Below are 20,763 nucleotides of genomic sequence, written 5' to 3'. Positions count from 1 at the left end.
AGCAGGCCACCGGAAGCCATGCAGGGATCTTCTATCCTCCACAGACCAGCAAGACTAGCAACACTAACTTAAGCAAGAAAGAAGCGCCCATCACCAGCACAAGCAAACGCGCTCAACCAAATAGAGACAAACAAGGGCTATTGCCGACGCCACGGGAGAAGAAAAGGCGGGGCTCTGCTGCTGTGTGGTTTGCCTTAGTTTGGGAGAGGTTTCTCAAAGGACTGATTGGGGACTGTCGAGCCGGCGTTAACGACTGGGTGCCGCTTCCCACGGTTAGATGAGACTGAGACTGCAATACTTTTCTAATTTTGCTGAAATGATCCTTGCATTTCAATTACGCCATAATTTCGTCCTATGTTCTTACACTAATTATTTTCTCAAAGTATTGATAGGCAGTAATTCTTCAAGGTACATGTTTTTTTTATTTTTCAAAGTTCAACGTTGAATGCAATTTATTTGGTTATAAATACGTAGACTGATTTTTCAGAAAACAAAATAAAAATTAAATCAGATGATCCTCTTTCATGCGTGTCATTGAAAGGACTTGCTACCACAAATATTATTTACATCAAATCCTCTGTCCATTAATGCGCTGCAGTCGTTCTGTTACGGTAGCATTCATGGCCTTTGTTAAAATAGGCTGAAGATTCTGAAAAGACGAAGCCAGGAATTAAAAATATAAATAAATAACCCAAGTAGCGGTTAGTTTCCAAAGCATCCAATTCCTTAAAACAACAGCTAAGGGTGAATCAATCCAACATGAGATTCTACTACTTTGAACTTCGAACTCACAATTCATCTCACCAAAAATAATACTACCTTCTCAAAATGGCAATTTAATTAACGTCGAGCAATTTTTCAATTGGGGAGCTTAGCATACAGTCTGTAATCAGAAAATAAAATTAAAAAATAATAATAAAAGGAAGATCACAAGGGTCCACCCAAAAAAAAAAAGGGGATGAATTAGGCCAACACAGGTACCAAAGCCCAGTCTGCCAAATCAGTTGGTCCCAATTCAACATGCACAGCCACCTCTTTGCTCGCTCTCGGAGACGGCCTCGGGGATGCCTTGGAAGTATCTGCAATCAAAATCAAAACAATAAGGCTCAACCAGCTTGTTAACAAATTCCATGGGCTGGTCCAAGATTATTCAAATTTCAGAACACGACATACTAGTAAAAAATATAAACATACTTGCAAGAAAGATAAGGAACAAGTGGACGGTGAAGTTTGTCATATTAGAACTCCATAACTAGCAGGATAATACCAAGAAAAATAACATAACTATCAAGTGAAAATATATAGTTTAAACTTGCAGTTTATATCAGTGAAAACAAGGTCTACAAACTCATCAATATGCTTACCAAAATAAACAAACATAATTGTCAACCTTCCCAAACAGGTGCTTCACATTAATAGCAAAGAACTAATAAGAATATGATTGAAAGCATACATCCAATAAATACTAACACTTTGAACTGTAGATATTAAGTGCTAAATAATATTACAAATTCCTCATTCCAAAACTTCAAGTTGTACATTGACAGCCAAAATGAATCATTTCAATAGAAGGATATCTTATGTTAAAGATAAACAGTATACCACAGCTTAGGAAGAAGATGACCAACAAATCCCACCTTATTGACAATTTTTCTAAGATAAATAAATCACTGTAAACACCAGAATCGAAAAAGAAAACACTAATAACATCAGTAAAAAAAAAAAAAAGAAACAAAACAGCGATGCACTTGGGAAAAGAAAATTGACTTTATACAACAAGGTCCACACGATTCTGAATTATCTTTTTTTTTCAAATATTCATATTTTCATATATTAAACTTAGTAAAGTAAACAAGAGAGAATAATTCACACATTAGTACAAACATAAAAGGCATACAAGTTCTCTTTTTACCACCTAATGGGGCAAAAGTAGAAAGGATTGAGAAGAGCCGAGCAGTATAACCATGCATATACAAGAGAAGCACTAAAAAAGAAAAGAATCTAACAAAAAAGGAAAATGAACAAAGACTGAGACTTACAGTGAAATTGACCAAAACATCTTGAATAGAAGCATAAAATGGAAGGAGAGTAAAAGCAAGGAAAATAATGTACAGAACTCCTGATTTTAACCCAATAAGAATTCTTCCCTCTTCAAATTCACTCTTGTTTCACTCCAACTACAATCCCTACATTATGCTACGCTAGCCTTTTCATGCTATATTAAGATGCTCCTTCCAACAATTCCACAATGAAAGTCCAGAACTTGTACCACAGAAAAATAGAGGCGCAATTACATTTTTTCAAAGCATATGATACCAGAATGGATAAACAAAAATGGAAATCCTAAATTTGATGAGCAGTACTCCTCTGTATTGTTCTTTTATTACCCTTTTGAGAGAGAGAGAGAGAGGGAATGGTGATCAACAAGACCTATATGTGCTACTGAGAAAAAAAAAATTAAACAAAGAATTTTCCACAGCTATGAAAACTTGAGCAAGATTTAGGCATTGTCCATGGCTATGAAAACTTAAGCAAGATTAGGGGTTTATTAAAAGACAAGCTTCTGATAATTTGTTTTCCAGAAAACATATGAACTGAGTTCTATCTCATACTAAATAAGACTTTGTTTAACAAAGCTAAAAGTTTTACAAGACTATTCACACTGTCCCAGAGTGATTCTCTGTGAAGGTTATTGAATGGTTAATGTGATTCATTATTTTAACTTCTCATAATCATTTCAGCATAAATTGTTTATAGGTCATAATTCATAAATGTGTGTGGAAACAATATGCTTATGCATAAAAAAAATAAATTAAGAAAGGATAATTATGGGCATTTAAATCTGGAGGGCCTGATTGCTATTTTTTCTTTTAAACCTAAAACTGTAGTTGTCATTAATAATCACCAATAATTATACCATCTGAAAATTTAAAGTTTAAACTTACATGTCTTGTTCATGCTCATTGGCTAGAGCAGTTTTCGCAATACACAGGAATGCAGGATCAACATTATAATCCTCTTTTGCTGATGTCTCAAAGTAAGGTATGTTTCCTTTCGAAGCACACCACTCCTTTGCTTTCTTCTCAGAAACCTGTATAGCCAAAAATTAGACCAGGATTTGAGAAACAAAGAGATTTAGCTTGCACTAAATTGTATTTCCTTACCACTCGACTGTTTCCCCCATCAATGTCAATCTTGTTTCCCAGCAATATAAATGGAAACGTCTTGGGATCAGGTGGGTTTGCCTGGAAGCAACGGGAATGAAAACCATGTTAAAATTATTCCCAAATAAAAAAGGCAGTTTCTGCAAAAATTAGCAACCCAAGAATCCGCAAACAATCAACCTAGAAAGAGCAGGCAACTATTAGATCCGCAAACAACATGCTGAACCTAAATCCTATTCAGTATACAGAATAAGATGCATCGTTAAATACAGGAAGAAATCAATAAATGGAAAAGGCAGAAAATGGGGGATTATATTGCACTGGGTTAATGATTTAAACTGACATTAAAAATATGATCCAGGTGTTAAGTTTTTGGCCCATATTCTCAAAGAAAATACTACTCAGCTCTTGCAAAGGGGCTGTGCAATTGTTACAGACAAGGGACATGGGGCTCAACCAGATCAGCAGGCAGCAATTTTATTATTTCCAGAATTTTATTACTTTCCAATTACTTGTTATTTCCCATTTAATTACAGTCCCTATTAGTTTAGGACTTCTAATTCTAGTAAGATTCCAATATATCTTGTGTAAACTTTTTTTACAAAAAGGGTCACTTGAATTAATAAAATTAAGCAAAACTATTTTTATTTAATTTGATATTTGAACTGTAATGGGGGATGTGAGGAGAATGTTAGTCATAAAATTAAAGCCGGATGGTTAAAGTGGAGACGTGCCACGGGAGTTTTATGTGATCGCAAGATTCCCAATAAGTTGAAAGGAAAATTTTACTGCACAGCTATACGACCGACGATGTCATACAGTAATGAGCGTTGGGCACTAAAAGAGTCGTATGTGTCTAAGATAAAAGTTGCAGAAATGAGAATGTTAAGGTGAATGAGTGGCCATACTAGACTAAATAAAGTCCGTAATGAGAGTATTAAAGAAAAGGTAGGAGTGGTGCCAATTGAGGATAAGTTGAGAGAAGGGAGATTGAGGTGGTTTGGTCATGTGAAGCGTAGACATACGGAGGCTCCAGTTAGATAAGTAAAGCACATTAGGTTAGAGGATAGAAAGAAAAGAAGGGGTAGACCTAAACTGACTTGGAGGAGAGTAATTCAACATGACCTAGAAGCATTACACATTTCCGAGGATTTAACTCAAAATCGTTTAGAGTGGAGAAAGAGAATCCATATAGTTAACCCCAAATTTTTTGGATAAAAGTTTAGTTGAATTGAGTTGAGTTGAGTTGAGATTTGAAGAAAGTTTTGCCAAATTCCAACAGTAAAGTGACCAATGGAACAGTGCAACCTTAGACACCAAAACTGAAAATTTATCAAATTTGCCTAAGAGACTTAGAATTTGAATAAACAACCAAAATCAACAAATTTAGTTACCAAAATGTGGTATGTGGGTGAAGTTGGAATTCCCATACCTATTAAGCCTTAGAAAGTCAACAATTTGACTTGAATAGTGTAGTGAATAGTAACCCCGAAACACAAAATTTCAAGAACGTCGAGTTTAGCACGTTAAAACTAGGTAAAAGTGAAGTTAAATTTATTTTTGGATTTATGCTAAGTTATGGTACTGAAACACTGCGAAATTGTGTGTTTCAGTTGAAAATAGTACTGGGAAAGAACCCGAGGAACCGAATCAAGGCCAAGAGAGACTCGCTTGAGGTTTGTGCACAACATTATTATGCTTTAAAATTCATTGATAAAGTGAATGAAATATGTATTTTACTTTTGCTTTGAATTGTGAAAGTTTATTTGTGATATTATTTATGAAGTTTTAATTTAAATTGTTGAAAGTTATTGTGTATATTTGAAATGACAATGTTTAGCAAATTGTTAAGATAAGTTTTGAAACCACAGTGTCATGACCATATATTTGAACACCTCACTAGCATGATTAGTGGGGGTAATTAGTTTCGAATTTTGATTCCTTATCTGGAAAAGTGTTGAGGTGTGCCAGTAGAAGAGGATTTGAATGGATATCCATATATTTGAGCTAACTAGACTTGTGATGTGATTTCTCTTTAGCCTCTGGCTATTGAGATTCTATTTGTTTCGAATGGCATGATCTAACTGTGGGTTTTATGAAATGTGATTTGATACTTCAATAGAAATTGTTTGGGATTAAAATCTCAAAATGCATGATTTGTATTTAATTCTCATGTTCAGTCAAATTTTTGAATAAATGTGATTTAAGTTCTGCATAAAGATTATTTTAGTATGTTGTGCACCACTGAGTCCTAGTACTCAGCGATAACTTTTATTGCTGTCGCAAATATAGAGACTAGAGGAGCAGCAGACTAAGCTGCTGAGGTGTGAGGATCCATCAGCTTGAAGTTATAGGGTATAATTTATACCCTGACTGTAAATATTTCTTTTGATGTATGTATTGCACATAAATGTATGGACATGTAAATCGATCTTGAGCAGTTTGTACAAAGTTTGTATAAAGTTGTAATAAAATTTAGTTTGAATTTTCATACTGTAGATTTTGGTATGATGTATATATATAGATTGTTGTCTTTAATGAATGGAAATGTTTTATTTTAATTTGAATGAGATTGATAGATATTATTTTACTGATGATTGAATTTTGAAAATTGAGAAATATTGACCGTTGAATTTTGAGATTTGAGAAATTGTTGAAATTGAAGTAGTGGTTGAGAAAATTTTTGGAAGTGCTTTTTTTCAGGTATTTGAAGAACTGTTTTCTCAAAATACAGACGGAACTCTGGCAAAATTTTTATAAAATTTGAAGAGAAATAAAATGGACTTAAAAAAATTTCAACTAGCTTCCAACTTAAATTAAATGTTTGATACCAACTAACAAATGCTCACCACTTAACAAAAGTAAGAAAATTGCTTTAAAATCCCTTGTAGGGTACTTAATGAGTTATCGGTAGGTGAAGTTCGGTAGTTCATTAGGTATTCTACGGGATCATGTTATGCCTAACAAAGGGATAAGGTGTGACAGAGTGAGACTAGAAAGAAAGTGAATCCAGTGCAAAAGGAGAGCAAAGAGAGAAAAATGAGTTTATTTGCAAAAGAAAGAGATGTTAAGAGTGCATTGTTAAGAGTGCATTTTTTGCTAGAAAGCCAATGATTGTACTTATGTACAAGGAGACTTATTTGAATCTTGCTGACCTTAACAATTCTTTGCCTAGTTCTGCTGTTTCTCTTTTACAGGAGTTTGAAGATATCTTTCCTAAGGATATGCCTAAGCAGTTGCCACATAATAGAGGGATCAAATATCAGATTGATTTTGTTCCTGGAGCAGTAATTCCTAATCGACCAACTTACAGAAGTAATCCTGAGGAGATAAAGGAACTTCAGAGGCAAATTGAGGAATTATTGGGAAAAGGATATGTGAGAGAAAGCATGAGTCCATGTGCAGTTCCAGTACTATTGGTGCCTAAGAAGGATGGTTTTTGGAGTATGCGTGTTGACTGTCGAGCTGTCAACAAGATTACGGTAAAGTATAAATATCTCATTCCTAGGCTAGATGACATGTCAGATGAATTGCATGGTGCTTGTGTCTTTTTCAAAAATTGATTTGAAAAGTGGATACCACCATATTAAGATGAAAGTAGGAGATGAGTGAAAAACTGCTTTCAAAACAAAATATGGTTTATATGAGTTGTTAGTTATACCTTTTAGATTGACTAATGCACTTAGTATATTCATGATGGTTTATATGAGTGGTTAGTTATACCTTTTAGATTGACTAATGCACTTAGTATATTCATGAGATTAATGAACCATATTTTGCGTGCATTCATTGGTAAGTTTATAGTGGTATACTTTAATGATTTATTAGTGCACAGTAAAAACATGAAAGAACATATGCATCATTTGAAGTGTGTGTTTGAAGTGCTTAGAAAAGAGAAATTACATGCTAATCTTAAAAAGTGTACTTTTTGCATAGAAAGAGTTGTGTTTTTAGGTTATGTGATTAGTGCAAAAGGTATTGAGGTGGATGAAGAAAAGGTGAAAGCTATCCATGACTAGTCGATTCCTACATCTGCTACCGAGGTACGTAATTTTCATGGTTTTGCTAGTTTTTATAGAAGGTTTGTTAAGGATTTAGTACTTTAGCTGCACCCTTGATGAAGATTGTTAAAAAGAATGTTGGCTTTACATGGGGTAAGGAATAAAACTGTGCTTTTAACTTAATTATAGATAAGTTATGTTTTGCCACATTACTGAGTCTTCCTAATTTCACTAAAATATTTAAAATAGAATGTGATGCTTCTGGGATTGGTATAGGTGCTGTTTTGATGCAGGAGAGATGTCCTATTGCATATTTTAGAGAAAAGTTGAATGGTGCAGCATTGAACTACTCAACGTATGACAAGGAGCTTTATGCCTTGGTGCGAGCATTGGAGACATGGCAGCATTATTTGTGACCAAAGGAGTTCGTGATTCATTCTGACCATGAGTCATTGAAACACTTGAAGGGGCAAAACAAGCTCAACCGTAGGCATGCCAAGTAGGTGGAATTTATTGACACTTTTCCTTATGTTATCCAGTATAAGCAAGGTAAGGAAAATGTAGTTGCTGATGCATTGTCACGCAAGTATGCTCTTATCTCTACTCTTAATACTAAATTATTAGGTTTTGAGTATGTAAAGGAGTTGTATGCTAAGTGTTATGAAAAGTCAATCACTATATTATTTCTCTGTATATTCTGTATTCTGTATTCCTATTTAGGATTTCTTATTTAGGATTTCTTCCTAATTAGTAGAACACAATTATAGGAATCAATTGTATATATATATCCATGTACAGATTAATTGAAATCAATGAGAATCATCTCTTTCTACATGGTATCAGAGCAGGTCATCAATCTAGGGTGACTATTTGTTCTCACTACCCAGCTCAGGAGAGACCTTGGCACGACCACTGCTTTCGACCCGATCAATATCGCGGCGTCGCCTCAACCCCCTCATTCCACCACTGTGTCGTTGTTCGATCCAGTACACCATTAAAGGACTTCTGAGGTTTGGCTCTCAGATCCTATTTCGGTATTTGCTTGATTTGTGATTTTGGGTTATTTTGCTACTATAAGCACTTTGGATTAGCGTTTCAGTTAGTTTTCTTTGTCTCAACAAATGGCAGACAATAAGAATGTTATTTCTGATGTGATTCCGGTGATGACTAAGATCACGGAACACAAACTTAATGATTCAAATTACCTAGAGTGGAGTAAGACTGTTAGGGTCTATTTGCGTAGCATTGATAAGGATGATCACCTTACTAAAGATCCACCCACTGATGATACACGACAAACTTGGCTAAGGGAGGATGCTCGGTTGTTTTTGCAGCTTCGGAACTCGATTCATAGTGAGGTAATTAGTTTAATTAATCACTGTGAATTTGTTAAGGAATTGATGGATTACTTAGATTTTCTGTATTCTGGTAAAGCGAATATCTCCCGTATTTATGATGTTTGTAAGGCATTCTACCGTGCTGAGAAAGAGGATAAATCTCTCACGACTTATTTTATGGATTTTAAACGGGTATATGAGGAACTTAATGTATTATTGCCTTTTAGTCCTGATGTGAAAGTTCAATAGGCCCAACGAGCAATCGATCATTATGAGTTTTCTTGCAGCCTTCCTTCAAAGTATGAGATCGCTAAATCTCGATTCTCTCGATTCGAGATTTCCTCTTTGCATGAAACGTTCACACGGATCCTTCGCATGCAGAGTACTCAATCTTCACATTTGCAAGAGTGCTCTTATTAGCCGTAATCCAAATGGACAACAGGTAATAGAAGAGGAAGTAGAGGAGGAATTACGGACAAATGTAGTAATCGTAATGGAGAGGCTAGTTCTAATCAGGACTCAAGAGGAGTCATTTGTTATTATTGCCATGAGCCTGGCCATACAAAATATAATTGTCCGCAACTTCAGAAGAAAAATCAGCGATCACAGATGGCAAATATGGCAGCAGAGAATTCTACAGTAACTTCCTCTGAGAAAACTATTTTGGTATCTGCAGAGGATTTTGCACAATTTTCCCAGTATCAGGCATCTCTAAAGCCTACGAGTTTCCTCACATCGCGATCACGAGTCGAGTAAATCCACTACATGTCTTGTGTCTTCCTCACCCAAATGGGTTATTGATTCAGTGCGATGCATCACATGATGTAATTCTAGTCTTCTATCCGCTTAGTCTAATCTCACTTCCTCTCATTACTTTAGCTGATGGTTCTACTTCTTGTGTCATGGGTTCTGGAACTGCGAACCCAACTTCGTCAATTTCTTTGTCTTCTGTTTTGTGTCTACCAAAATTCTCTTTTAATCTACTTTCTGTGAGTAAACTTACTCATACCTTAAATTGTTCTGTTTCCTTTTTTCCTGACCAGTGTTTGTTTCAGGATCTTACGACGAAGCAGATTATTGGTAGAGGACGCGAGTCAGGTGGTCTCTACATTCTGGAAAATCATGTACCACGGTCGCTTGTTTGCTCCAGTACCTTAACACCTCTTGAAGCTCATTGTAGATTGGGTCATCCTTCTTTGTCTACCATGAAGAAGCTGTGTCCTCAATCTCAGTCTTTATCAGTACTAGAATGTGAGTCGTGTCAATTTGCAAAACATCATCGTTTGCCTTCTGTGTCTAGAGTCAATAAACGGGCTTCATCCCCTTTTGAGTTAGTTCATTCTGATGTTTGGGGTCCTTGTTCTGTTACTTCTAAAACTGGATTTCGTTATTTTGTTACTTTTGTTGATGATTACTCTCGTGTTACCCGTTATATTTAATGAAGAATCGCTCGAGTTGTTTTCTATCTTTTGTGCCTTTTGTAATGAAATCAAAACTCAATTTAATATTTCATGCGCATATTAAGAAGTGACAATGCCAAAGAATACTTTTCAAAGACAATTTCTCTTATATGACACAAAATGGCATTCTTCACGATCTTCTGTGTGGATACCCCATCCCAAAATGGCGTGGCGAAAGAAAAATCGCATCTTCTTGAGGTAACTCGTGCTCTTCTTTTTCAGATGAAAGTACCTAAACACTTTTGGGCGGATGCAGTTTCTACGGCATGTTTTTTGATCAATCGTATGCCGTCTTCTGTCCTTAATGGGGATATTTCTTATACTGCTTTGTTTCCTACAAAATCTTTGTTCCCTATTGAACCCCGTATTTTTGGTTGTACCTGTTTTGTGCGTGATGTTAGTCCACAGGTTACTAAATTAGATCCAAAATCTCTCAAATGTGTCTTCCTTGGGTACTCCGGGCTCCAAAAAGGGTACCGTTGTTTCTCTCCTACTCTTAATCGTTATCTTGTTTCTGCAGATGTCACATTTTTTGAGTCCACTCCATTTTTTCCTCCATCATCTATGTATGAGAGTCAGGGGGAGGAGGATGATCTCTTAATATATACTGTCCAACCAATGTCTAGTCCTCTCCCACAGCCTGTTCCTTCTGTCTCTGGACCTACTCGACCTCCCGTTGTTCATGTTTATTCCAGGAGATTGGAGATTCCTGACTCAGATCCTCCACCAGCTACTTCGTTGGGAGATCCTGCACTCATCCGATCATGATTCTGATCTAGCCTTACCCATTGCTCTTCGTAAAGGTAAACGTTCATGGACTTACCCTATCTCTGAATTTGTTTCTTATAATCAATTATCTTCTTGTTCTCGGTGTTTTGTTAATTCTTTAGACTCGCTCCTATCCCTAATCTCGTTGGTGAGGCACTGTCTCATCCTGGCTGGTGTGATGCTATGAAAGAGGAAATGGAGGCTTTAGATGCTAATGGTACATGGGAACTATTGCCTTTGCCCACTTGTAAGAAAGCTATTGGTTGCAAATGGGTATTTACAGTAAAGGTAAATCCTGATGGTTCTGTGGCTAGGTTAAAAGCACGCCTTGTAGCAAAAGGATATGCTCAGACATATGGGGTTGATTACTCTGATACTTTTTCTCCTGTAGCTAAACTTGCTTCTATTCGCTTGTTTATCTCTTTAGCAGCTACATATGATTGGCCCCTGCATCAATTGGATATCAAGAATGCTTTCCTTCATGGTGATCTTCAGGAGGAGGTGTATATGGAGCAACCACCTGGGTTTGTTGCTCAGGGGGAGTTGGGTAAAGTTTGTAGGCTTCGGAAATCTCTTTATGGCTTGAAACAAAGTCCTAGGGCATGGTTTGAGAGATTAAGTGAAGCAGTACAGGAATTTAGTATGCAAAAGAGTAAGTGTGATCACTCAGTATTTTATAGGCAATCTGAGGCTGGTATAATTCTCTTGGTAGTCTATGTGGATGACATTGTCATCACTGGGAGTGACTCTGCAGGTATTTCATCTCTTAAAACCTTCCTCCAAAATCAGTTTCAGACCAAAGACTTGGGATTGTTAAAGTATTTCTTGGGTATCGAAGTTATGAGAAGTAAGAAGGGTATTTTCTTATCTCAAAGAAAATATGTCCTCGATCTATTGACAGAGACAGGAAAATTAGGTGCTAATCCTTGTAGCGCACCAATGACTCCAACTTTACAAATCAAGTAGCGTGGGATAGTGAGTTGTTTGAAGATCCAGAGCGATACAGGAGATTGGTAGGAAAATTGAACTACCTTACAGTCACTCGTCCTGACATTGCTTATGCCGTTAGTGTGGTAAGTCAATTTATGTCTTCCCCAACTGTTGCTCATTGGGAAGCCTTGGAACAAATCTTGTGTTATCCAAGGGCGCCCAGAAGAGGTTTGCTATATGGTAATCATGGGCATTTGAATATTGAATGTTTTTCGATGCCGACTGGCTGGATCTAAGGTTGACAGGAGGTCAACCATCGGATATTGCTTTTTATTGGAGGAAATTTGGTGTCTTGGAGAAGCAAGAAGCGAGTGTAGTTTCTCGATCTAGTGCTGAATCGAATACAGAGCCATGGCACAATCGGTATGTGAGGTAATGTGGATACTTCAATTACTAGATGAGACAGTTTTAAGACCGCTCACTGCGAAATTGTGGTGTGATAATCAAGTCGCTCTTCATATTGCTTCTAATCCGTGTTTCATGAGCGGACCAAACATATTGAGATTGATTGTCACTTTATTCGTGAAAAGATTCAACAAAGATCATCTCAACGGACACATCAAACCGGAGAGCGATTAGGAGATATTTTCACAAAAGCTCGAATGGAGCTAGGATTGACTACATTTGTAACAAGTTGGGCATGATTAACATCTATGCTCCAACTTGAGGGGAGTGTTATGGAAAGTCAATCACTATATTATTTCTCTCAGATATTCTCAGATTCTGTATTCCTATTTAGGATTTCTTATTTAGGATTTCTTCCTAATTAGTAGAACACAATTATAGGAATCAATTGTATATATATATCCATGTACAGATTAATTGAAATCAATGAGAATCATCTCTTTCTACACTAAGGATTCTGATTTTGTTGTTGTTTATGATGCATGTGAGAAAACTGTTTTTCAAAAGTTTTATAGGCATGATGGATTTTTATTTCATGAGAATAAATTATGTTGAGGATAAGTTAGGAGTAGTGTCAATTGAGGATAAGTTGAGAGAAGGGAGATTAAGGTAGTTTGGTCATGTAACGCGTTGACATACGGAAGCTCTAGTTAGACAAGTAGAGCACATTAGGTTAGAGGATAAAAAGAAAATAAGGGGTAGACCTAAACTAACTTGGAGGAGAGTAGTACAACATGGTTCACTGTGTTTAGAGTGGAAAAAGCGAATCCATATAGCCGACCTCAAATTTTTGGGATAAAAGCTTTGATGAGTTGAGTTGAGTTGAGTTGAGAATAAATTATGCGTGCCTAATTGCTCTATGAAGGAGTTACTTGTGCGTGAGTCACATGGTGGTGGTCTCATGGGACATTTTGGGGTTAGTAAGACTTTGGATACATTGAGGGAACACTTCTTTTGGCCTCATATGAAGAGAGATGTGGAGAAAGTCTGTTCTAAGTGTATCACATGTAAGAAAACGAAGTCCAAGGTCTTGCCTCAAGGCTTATATACACCTTTGTCTATACCTAGTGAACCATGGGTTGATTTGTCTATGGACTTTATTTTAGGGTTGCCTAGGTCTAGGGAAGGTAAAGATTCTATATTTGTGATAGTGGACAGATTTTCCAAGATGGCACATTTTATTCCTTGCCATAAAACTGATGATGCCACAAATATTGCTGATTTATTCTTTAGATAAGTTGTGAGATTGCATGGCATCCCTAGGAGCATTGTTAGTGATAGAGATGTTAAGTTCCTAAGTTACTTTTGAAAAGTATTGTGGGGTAAGTTGAGTACTGAACTGCTATTTTCTACTACATGTCACCCACATACTGATAGGCAAACTAAAGTAGTTAATAGAACTTTAACAACTCTTTTATGTGCTGTTGTTAAGAAGAATTTGAAATCATGGGAAGGATGTATACCATTTGTTGAATTTGCATATAACCGAAGTGTGCATTCTTCTACTAGTTTTTCACCTTTGAGATTGTTTATGGGTTTAATCATTTAACTCCATTAGATTTGATTCATTTGCCTATGCATGAGATTTCAAGTTTAGATAGAAAGAAGAAGGCTGAATTGGTTAAAAGGATCTATGAACATGCTAAACAGCACATTGAAAAGAAGAATAAGAGATATGCAATTTAAGCTAATAAAGGAAGAAAGCGAGTTACTTTCCAACCAGGAAATTGGGTTTGAGTGCATATGAGGAAGGAAAGATTTTCAATTCAAAGGAAGTCTAAGCTTCATCCTGAAGAAGATGGTCCATTTCAAGTGGTGACCAAGATTAATGACAATGCTTATAAGTTGAATCTCCCCAATGAATACAATGTGAGTGCTACATTTAATGTTGCTAATCTTTAACCTTTTGATGTAGGTGAAGATTCGAGGACGAATCCTTTTGAAAAGGGACGGGATGCTGAAAATCAACAAGAACAACAAGATCCTAGGAATGTTCATGAGAGGATTCAAGATTCAATTGCACAAGAAGATCCAATCACAAGGACTAAGGTTAAAAAGATGCAAGAATTGATTGAGGAAGCGGTTGCACAAGAAGATAAATATGAAGATACAATCAATAAATTGGGATTCTAAGAAGATAAAAAGTGGCTTAATTTGATCCAAGTTTGCGTGGGAGATGATCAAGAAATATTTGAATAGCATTGATGGATTTTTATGCAAATTTAGTGTGTTTTTTTTTTAATTTAGGACAAGTCTAAATGATTTTATTTAATTATTTTTAGTCAAATATGTATTTTAGGCCTTATTCATATATTTTTGTACCTTAGGTAGGACTTAGGAGTGCAACCCACTCCAGTCTTTTTATTAGTTTTTAGGGTTTTATGTTATTTTTTTTAGCCTAGAGAATTAGGGTTTCAACCGTATATATAAGTTTAACTTAATACTTTTTGAGGGGAATATTACTTTTGATTAAATTAATATAAGAGAGGGATTTTACCTAAGTTCTTTCTTGAACTAAAATAAATTCTTTAAGAGTGATTAATCTTATAGGGTTTAACAATCTTGATATTCTTGTTTATTGTTTAATTATAAACTTCGGGTCAATAATTTTTAATTCTACCTTTGAATTATCTTGATTTTCAATTCTATATAATTGATAGGTCAAGGTATTCTTTGGTGTTTGAACTTGATTTTTGGCTTTCTTGGGATTATAAACCAAACCTATTCGTGGGTTTCAAGGCATTGTTCTTGAGGTTCGCATCATAAACCATCAAGGAAATATTGTAGATAATGAACCTCTAAAAATAAATAAAATAAGTGACAAGGATACAAAGAACCTGTTTAAGAAATTCTTCGTGCCAGTTATCAAGAGTGTCAAAAGATCTCATCACATTAACATCATAAACCAGAACGCAGCAATCTGCCCCTCTATAGAACGCAACTCCAAGACTCTGAAATCTCTCTTGCCCAGCTGTGTCCCATATCTACACAGGTAACATTTCAGCGCAACAGCAAAACAGTTTTTACAAACACTCCAAAATTGAAAAATATGAAGCATAAAAGTACCATTTGAACTAGAAAACCTACTTGCAGGGTGACGAGCCTGTCATCAATTTGGAGTTCTTTGGTCACAAAATCAGCACCAATTGTAGCTTTATACTGCTGACTAAACTTCTTATGCACATATCTAGGTAAGAAATTAAGGGAAAAAAATGACAATCCAAAAAATAAAATAAAGCATAATGTTTTATTCTGTAGTTGTTTATTAAAAAAAAAAAAAGTGAAATTGGTTACCACAAGAAGAACCAAATTCTAATCTGTGACTAAATTTGCTTCAAATTAATTGTTATCTCCACTATATCATTCACTCTAGCACATTGATCACAAAATTCAATAATAAATATAAATTAAATTCAAGAAAATCCAAAAACACGCAAAGCATAGAGATGACAAAAACTAGAAAACACAAATTCCAAATTAACAACAAATCATCCTCAAAATTGCAAACAAATAAAGATTTTCAAAGCAATGCACAGAGCAAATCAAGAACAAAAATACACAACATTCTACTCATAGGTCAAAAGAGGATACTGATTCATCAAAGACGTCTTGCCAACCCTGACATTAACGAAAAAACAAATTAGATTTTTCTTTACCTCTCCCGTACACAAATATGCAAAAATCAAAGAAGAGAAACAGAATGCAGAAGAAAACCCTAGAAATCGTACCCGCTGTCGCCGAGAACGATCACCTTGAGCAAGGTACGCCTCCGCATTGACATGGCGCGCTAAATTAGTATAAATTAAAAGAAATAACCGATTACAGAGCAATTCAAAACAGGAAAATATTTAAAAGAAGAAAGGCAGAAGGCTTTCTTTTTCAATTTTCCTCCCTGTTTATAACTTTTCATGAAGAAAGCCAGAGCGAGAGAGAGAAGGGAAGAACGGAGGAGGAAGAGAGAGAAAGAGGAGAAGAAGAAAAAAGGGGCGCCAATTTCGATCCGCCTTTTTTGTTTTCTTCCTTTTTCTATTTAAAAAAAAATTATTTCATGTGTTTGCCGGCAAAATTAATTAATTTAATTAATTAAATATGTAATCACGTAATTAAGCTTATTTTTGAGCTCGTGCGTCTTGAAATGTTTTATGAACTTTTTTTGGGTAGGGACCACGGTCCACAGATTGTGATTTCTGATATGTGATAGGAATTTGGAAACCAGTGGGCCCTGGGGATGCCTCGGATTTTTCTTCTCTAATCCCATATAAAAATATATATATATACATATAAGATTTATTAAATATATTTTTTTAATAATTTTATATAAAAATTATTAAATTATAAAAATATTATAATATTACATTGAAAATAGTAATATATCAGATGTTGTGATATCAAATTAAATATTAAGCTAAATATTAAATACATATTAGTCCAACAATCAGAAAGAGAGAATTTTTCTCTCGAGATTTACTTTTAGTAACCTCTTCGAGCCTCATTGTTTCGGTATCCCTCCTTTGTCCTTCGAGATAAAAGAGTGCGTGTTTTCTTTTCAGTTGGGTTTGGGTTCCCGTTCCCTCCTCACCCTGATTTGAATTGTATAGTTTTGATTTTTATAGGATGAATTTGCAGATTTGGATTCTAGCTTGGTGAGGGTGCTCTAGAGACAATCTGCTAGGAGGAAGTTGTAGTTGAATCGTTTGTTTGGTTGTTTGCTTATAGAGTTTGATTTCTTTCCTTGTCTGGTATTTGGCTGTCAGTCTTAGGAAAAAGCCGTAGAAAAGCTTCCATGGGATTTGCAGAACCGGCGTTTACTAGAGGTTGCTGGCTTCCCATGGCTAATATGAGACTAGACCCATGGCTTTGCCTTTCTTTCTCCCATGGTGTTGGCTTTAACCATGCGTATATCTCTTGAAGAGATTGGCTTGCTTGTTTTGGCTGTGGGGCGATTCACTCTTAGCTTTGCTAGCTTTACTTTGTCTTGCCAATCCTTGCATGAGTTTGTCCTTGTTTGGTTTCAACAGCGGCGAGTCTCTTTTGTTCAGTTCCATTAGCAATGCTACAAGAGGAAGACGCTTCAACAGCCTTGGCAGTGAGTTTCAAAAGTTGAAAAATAAAAATATTATTTTAAATATTATTAAAAAAATAATTTTAAAAAAATTTATTTTATTATTTAATATTTTTATAATTAAAATTATTAAATCTAATTAGTAATGCCAAACGAGCCTTAAATTTCTTCATGTGTGGTTGAAGGGTTTATTTTGTTAGGCCTGGGTCTGTTGTTGGATTTATTCATTAAGTAGGAGACTTGTATTTGGTTTTAGGCCTTGGGTGTCTAATGTTTGCCCTAAAGGCCTTTAATGCAATGATATGTGCCATTGAAAAAAAATATAAATAAATAATAATGACTAGTACAAATTTATTATTTTTATATATTTTCTCATATTTAATAATATTAGTCTTTAAATTATAAGTGTTGTACGTGAAATATATATATATATATATGATTCTTAATTAATAAAGAATTAAAATTATATCAAAATAATAAAATAAAAAAAATGTATCATCTATTATAAGCATGGCCGCGCAAAAATTTTTAAGTATAGAAATAAATATTTAAATAATATGACTAATTGATAAATTTTTTTCTTCAAACAATGGCTATTTAGCAATTTAGGAAATATTACATATTAAGTCAGAGGCTATCTTGTTTGAGACATTTGTCTTACTGAAAATCAAACATTAAAAAAAAAATCATATTTTTTAAATAATTAATCGATGAATATAAAATATTATCATAATAAAAAAATTAAAATTTGAAATTCAAGGATGCATAGATGAATGAGGAATAATGAATGAAAAAATTAATATTCAATGAAAAAACAATTATAGGTTAATAGAAATATTTTATTAGTATTACTAGTACTGCTTACAATTAAGTTATACATTAATTGTCATTCAATATTAATAATTGATGATGTTTAATATAATTTAAATTATAAATAATTTGAAAAAAATTGAATATTTATATTTTAATAATTATTGAATATTTGTAGATAATAATAAATTATAGGTGCATATGCAATGTGTTTATTATATATTATAGGACTTTTTACTTATTATATTATTTTAGTAGATGTTGTAATTGATTTCTATAAAATTTAATTTATGCACATTTATCCTTTTTATCAAATTTTTTTGGGCACAAAAATTTTTTATTTTTCCATGTTTGTGTCTGTCACGACCCAATCTAAGGGTCGGACCGGCACTAAGACCTCGATCGGCATAAAGCTCCAAAGGCCCGTTAGTAAGACTCACTGTTCCCAAACTCATTACCAGGCCCACAATTTAGGCCCAACATGCATATAAAATAATTTAAATTAAATTATTATAATTTTATTTCGGGCTAACTTAATCCAATAATTAGCAGAAATTCTGATTATGGGAGTTCAGCTCAACCCTGTTACATCATTTATAAACTATTTAAAAATCATAAAAAGTTTTTGTACAATTACACAAAAACTTAAATTCATACACTCCCTAATAAGATTAATGTTATTGTTAGTACATGCGGAGTTCTAAATTACAAATTTATAGAATAATAAATATAATTAAGTAATTATTGATAACCTGCGAAAAAAGAAGCATGTTATCCTAAAAAAAAAAATGTCTCATCTTGTAACCTGGAAAAATAGGGTGAACAAGAGTGAGCGTTAGACCCAGATAGTAAAATACAAATTTTAAGTACAATTTCTATAGCTATCTAAAACTAATACATTCTAAAGAGTGAAATGCAACACTATCATAATTTCATACAATCACATCATAACAGCAAAAAGGTAATTTGGAGTACTCACACACCCAATTATATTCAAACAGTGCATATACGGGACATGATCCCCTGTACAACTCTCTTAATCTAACCTCTGCCAACGAGTGTCTCTGAAGCCGGATTTTCGCTTAATAAATCAAATGCGGGGGCCAGCGAGATCATCTCGAGTCGTGCCTACCCTGACTTATCCATAAAAGACCGGGTCCCAGCGAATATCTCTCAAGCCGCGTCTACCTGTCCTATCTATATTCAATACCACACACCACACGCACACCAGTGCACGCACACTGCTCTAAATTACCATAAATAACATCCATGGCACTTCATCAATTAAGAATGCAATATAAAACGGGCCTAGTATTTAATTACATAGATACATAGTTATAAGTTATGCATGGGCATGCCTGAACATATAATAATATTAAAATTATAATTAAAATTAATATTTTACTCACAGTACACCAGAGACGACTATAGAGGTTGGGTGAAGGAAGATGATTGACTCTAATCACTTACATAATTTTATTGTGGATTTATTAGTTATAATTCAAATAAAAATAAATTTTAAAAGGCAAACACATCATAATTTATGCCTAAAATTCGACAGAGTTTTCTTTGTATCTATGACCTATTTAACCTGCAAAAAGATTCAAAGAACACTTCTAAATCTCAATTTTCACAATAACATCTCATCAATGTCATATAGCCCCTCCTGGGCCCTCCAACACAGTAAATACTCACAATCTTGAAAATTACATTTTAACCCTTGAAAGTAACTTTTTTGCAAAAACTATTCAAACGAGCTCTAAAAATTCTAAAATTTTGTCCTGTAGTCCTTAGCAATATTACAAGGCTATTGCAAAAGGAATTTCAAGTTTCTAATAACCCCTAAATATTTTATGAATTTTTATTATAGACTATTACTCAATTCCATAAGTTTCCGACAGCTAACATGTTCCTAATTCAACCCAAATTAACATTCACATATTTAACTCTTCATTCTTTAGTTTCAACCAATCATATAAATTTAAATACCATAAATTCAGATGATTTCATATGCTCAAAACCTAAAAAATCTAACTAAAACCCATATATATTTTTCAAAAATATTCAACAATCACTTAAAAATTCAACAAATACCATAGAACATCTCCAAATAACTTAAAAATTCAACAAATACCATAGAACATCTCCAAATAATTTTACTTTCATCATATATTTTTTTTTATAATTTTTCTCTGATTTTTCCTGTTTAAGAAACCTTGTATTTATGCACCACAGACTGAGAAATAATGAAAATAATATTACCCAAAGCTTATATGTGTCTCAAAAATTTCAAAAATTTATGAGGAAGCCTCTGAAAGTTGAATCATTCCCAAAGTTCGCCGGAGCCACCGCCGGAACTACCGCACACGATGGCCGGTCTTGGTCGCCGGTGACATATGCCAGAACTAGTCACACCAAAATATTCCCCTCCTCCTCCTGAGTCTATAGGTGGTATTGGATCGTCGATCCAACGGTCTGATTGTCAGAAATCTCGTCGGAAAGTAAAAAAAAATCGATTTTCTCTCTCATCGCCAGCATAAAAAACGGTTACCAAATTCGGCGAGACTGGTCTCATCTGAAAAAACTCTTTATTAGGAGTTCACAGCCGCTGGAATCACTCCGATCAGACGTTGGGATTGCCGGATATGAGTGTTCAAAGTTTAGGACCCTATTTCTCTCTCTCTCTCTCTCTCTCTCTCTCTCTCCACTGCTGGTCGGATTCTGGGCTGTTGCCGTCACTCGTGACGTCGCCGGTGAGTGTGGAGC

General features: G+C 34.7%; 1 protein-coding gene across 1 annotated transcript; it reads right to left on the bottom strand.

The window, feature by feature from the left end:
• Positions 1-670: 670 nt before the first annotated feature.
• Positions 671-16,140, bottom strand: LOC110642904 (ras-related protein Rab7). The gene is made up of 7 exons (XM_021795097.2): positions 15,854-16,140; positions 15,717-15,743; positions 15,213-15,312; positions 14,963-15,109; positions 3,165-3,245; positions 2,946-3,091; positions 671-1,079 (listed from the first exon to the last, which is right to left on the bottom strand). Exons 1-7 carry the CDS (start codon positions 15,904-15,906, stop codon positions 1,016-1,018), a joined length of 618 nt encoding a protein of 205 aa, XP_021650789.1. The 5' UTR covers positions 15,907-16,140; the 3' UTR covers positions 671-1,015.
• Between the last annotated feature and the right edge of the window lie 4,623 nt (positions 16,141-20,763).

Source organism: Hevea brasiliensis, chromosome 16 (genome assembly GCF_030052815.1).
Source record: "Hevea brasiliensis isolate MT/VB/25A 57/8 chromosome 16, ASM3005281v1, whole genome shotgun sequence".
Lineage (NCBI taxonomy): Eukaryota > Viridiplantae > Streptophyta > Magnoliopsida > Malpighiales > Euphorbiaceae > Hevea > Hevea brasiliensis.
The sequence above is the reverse complement of the archived record's forward strand: the minus strand, read 5'-3'. Positions and strand labels throughout refer to the sequence as shown.

What these genes read in the sequence shown, in the direction of transcription:
- LOC110642904 (XM_021795097.2), bottom strand. Translation starts at nt 15,906, where the DNA reads ATGTCAATGCGGAGGCGTACCTTGCTCAAGGTGATCGTTCTCGGCGAC. An exon ending in AAGACGTCTTTGATGAATCA is followed by an intron (nt 15,313 to 15,716) that starts GTATCCTCTTTT and finishes TTTCTTACCTAG; the next exon opens with ATATGTGCATAAGAAGTTTA. An exon ending in AATGAGCATGAACAAGACAT is followed by an intron (nt 1,080 to 2,945) that starts GTAAGTTTAAAC and finishes TTTTGATTGCAG; the next exon opens with ATACTTCCAAGGCATCCCCG.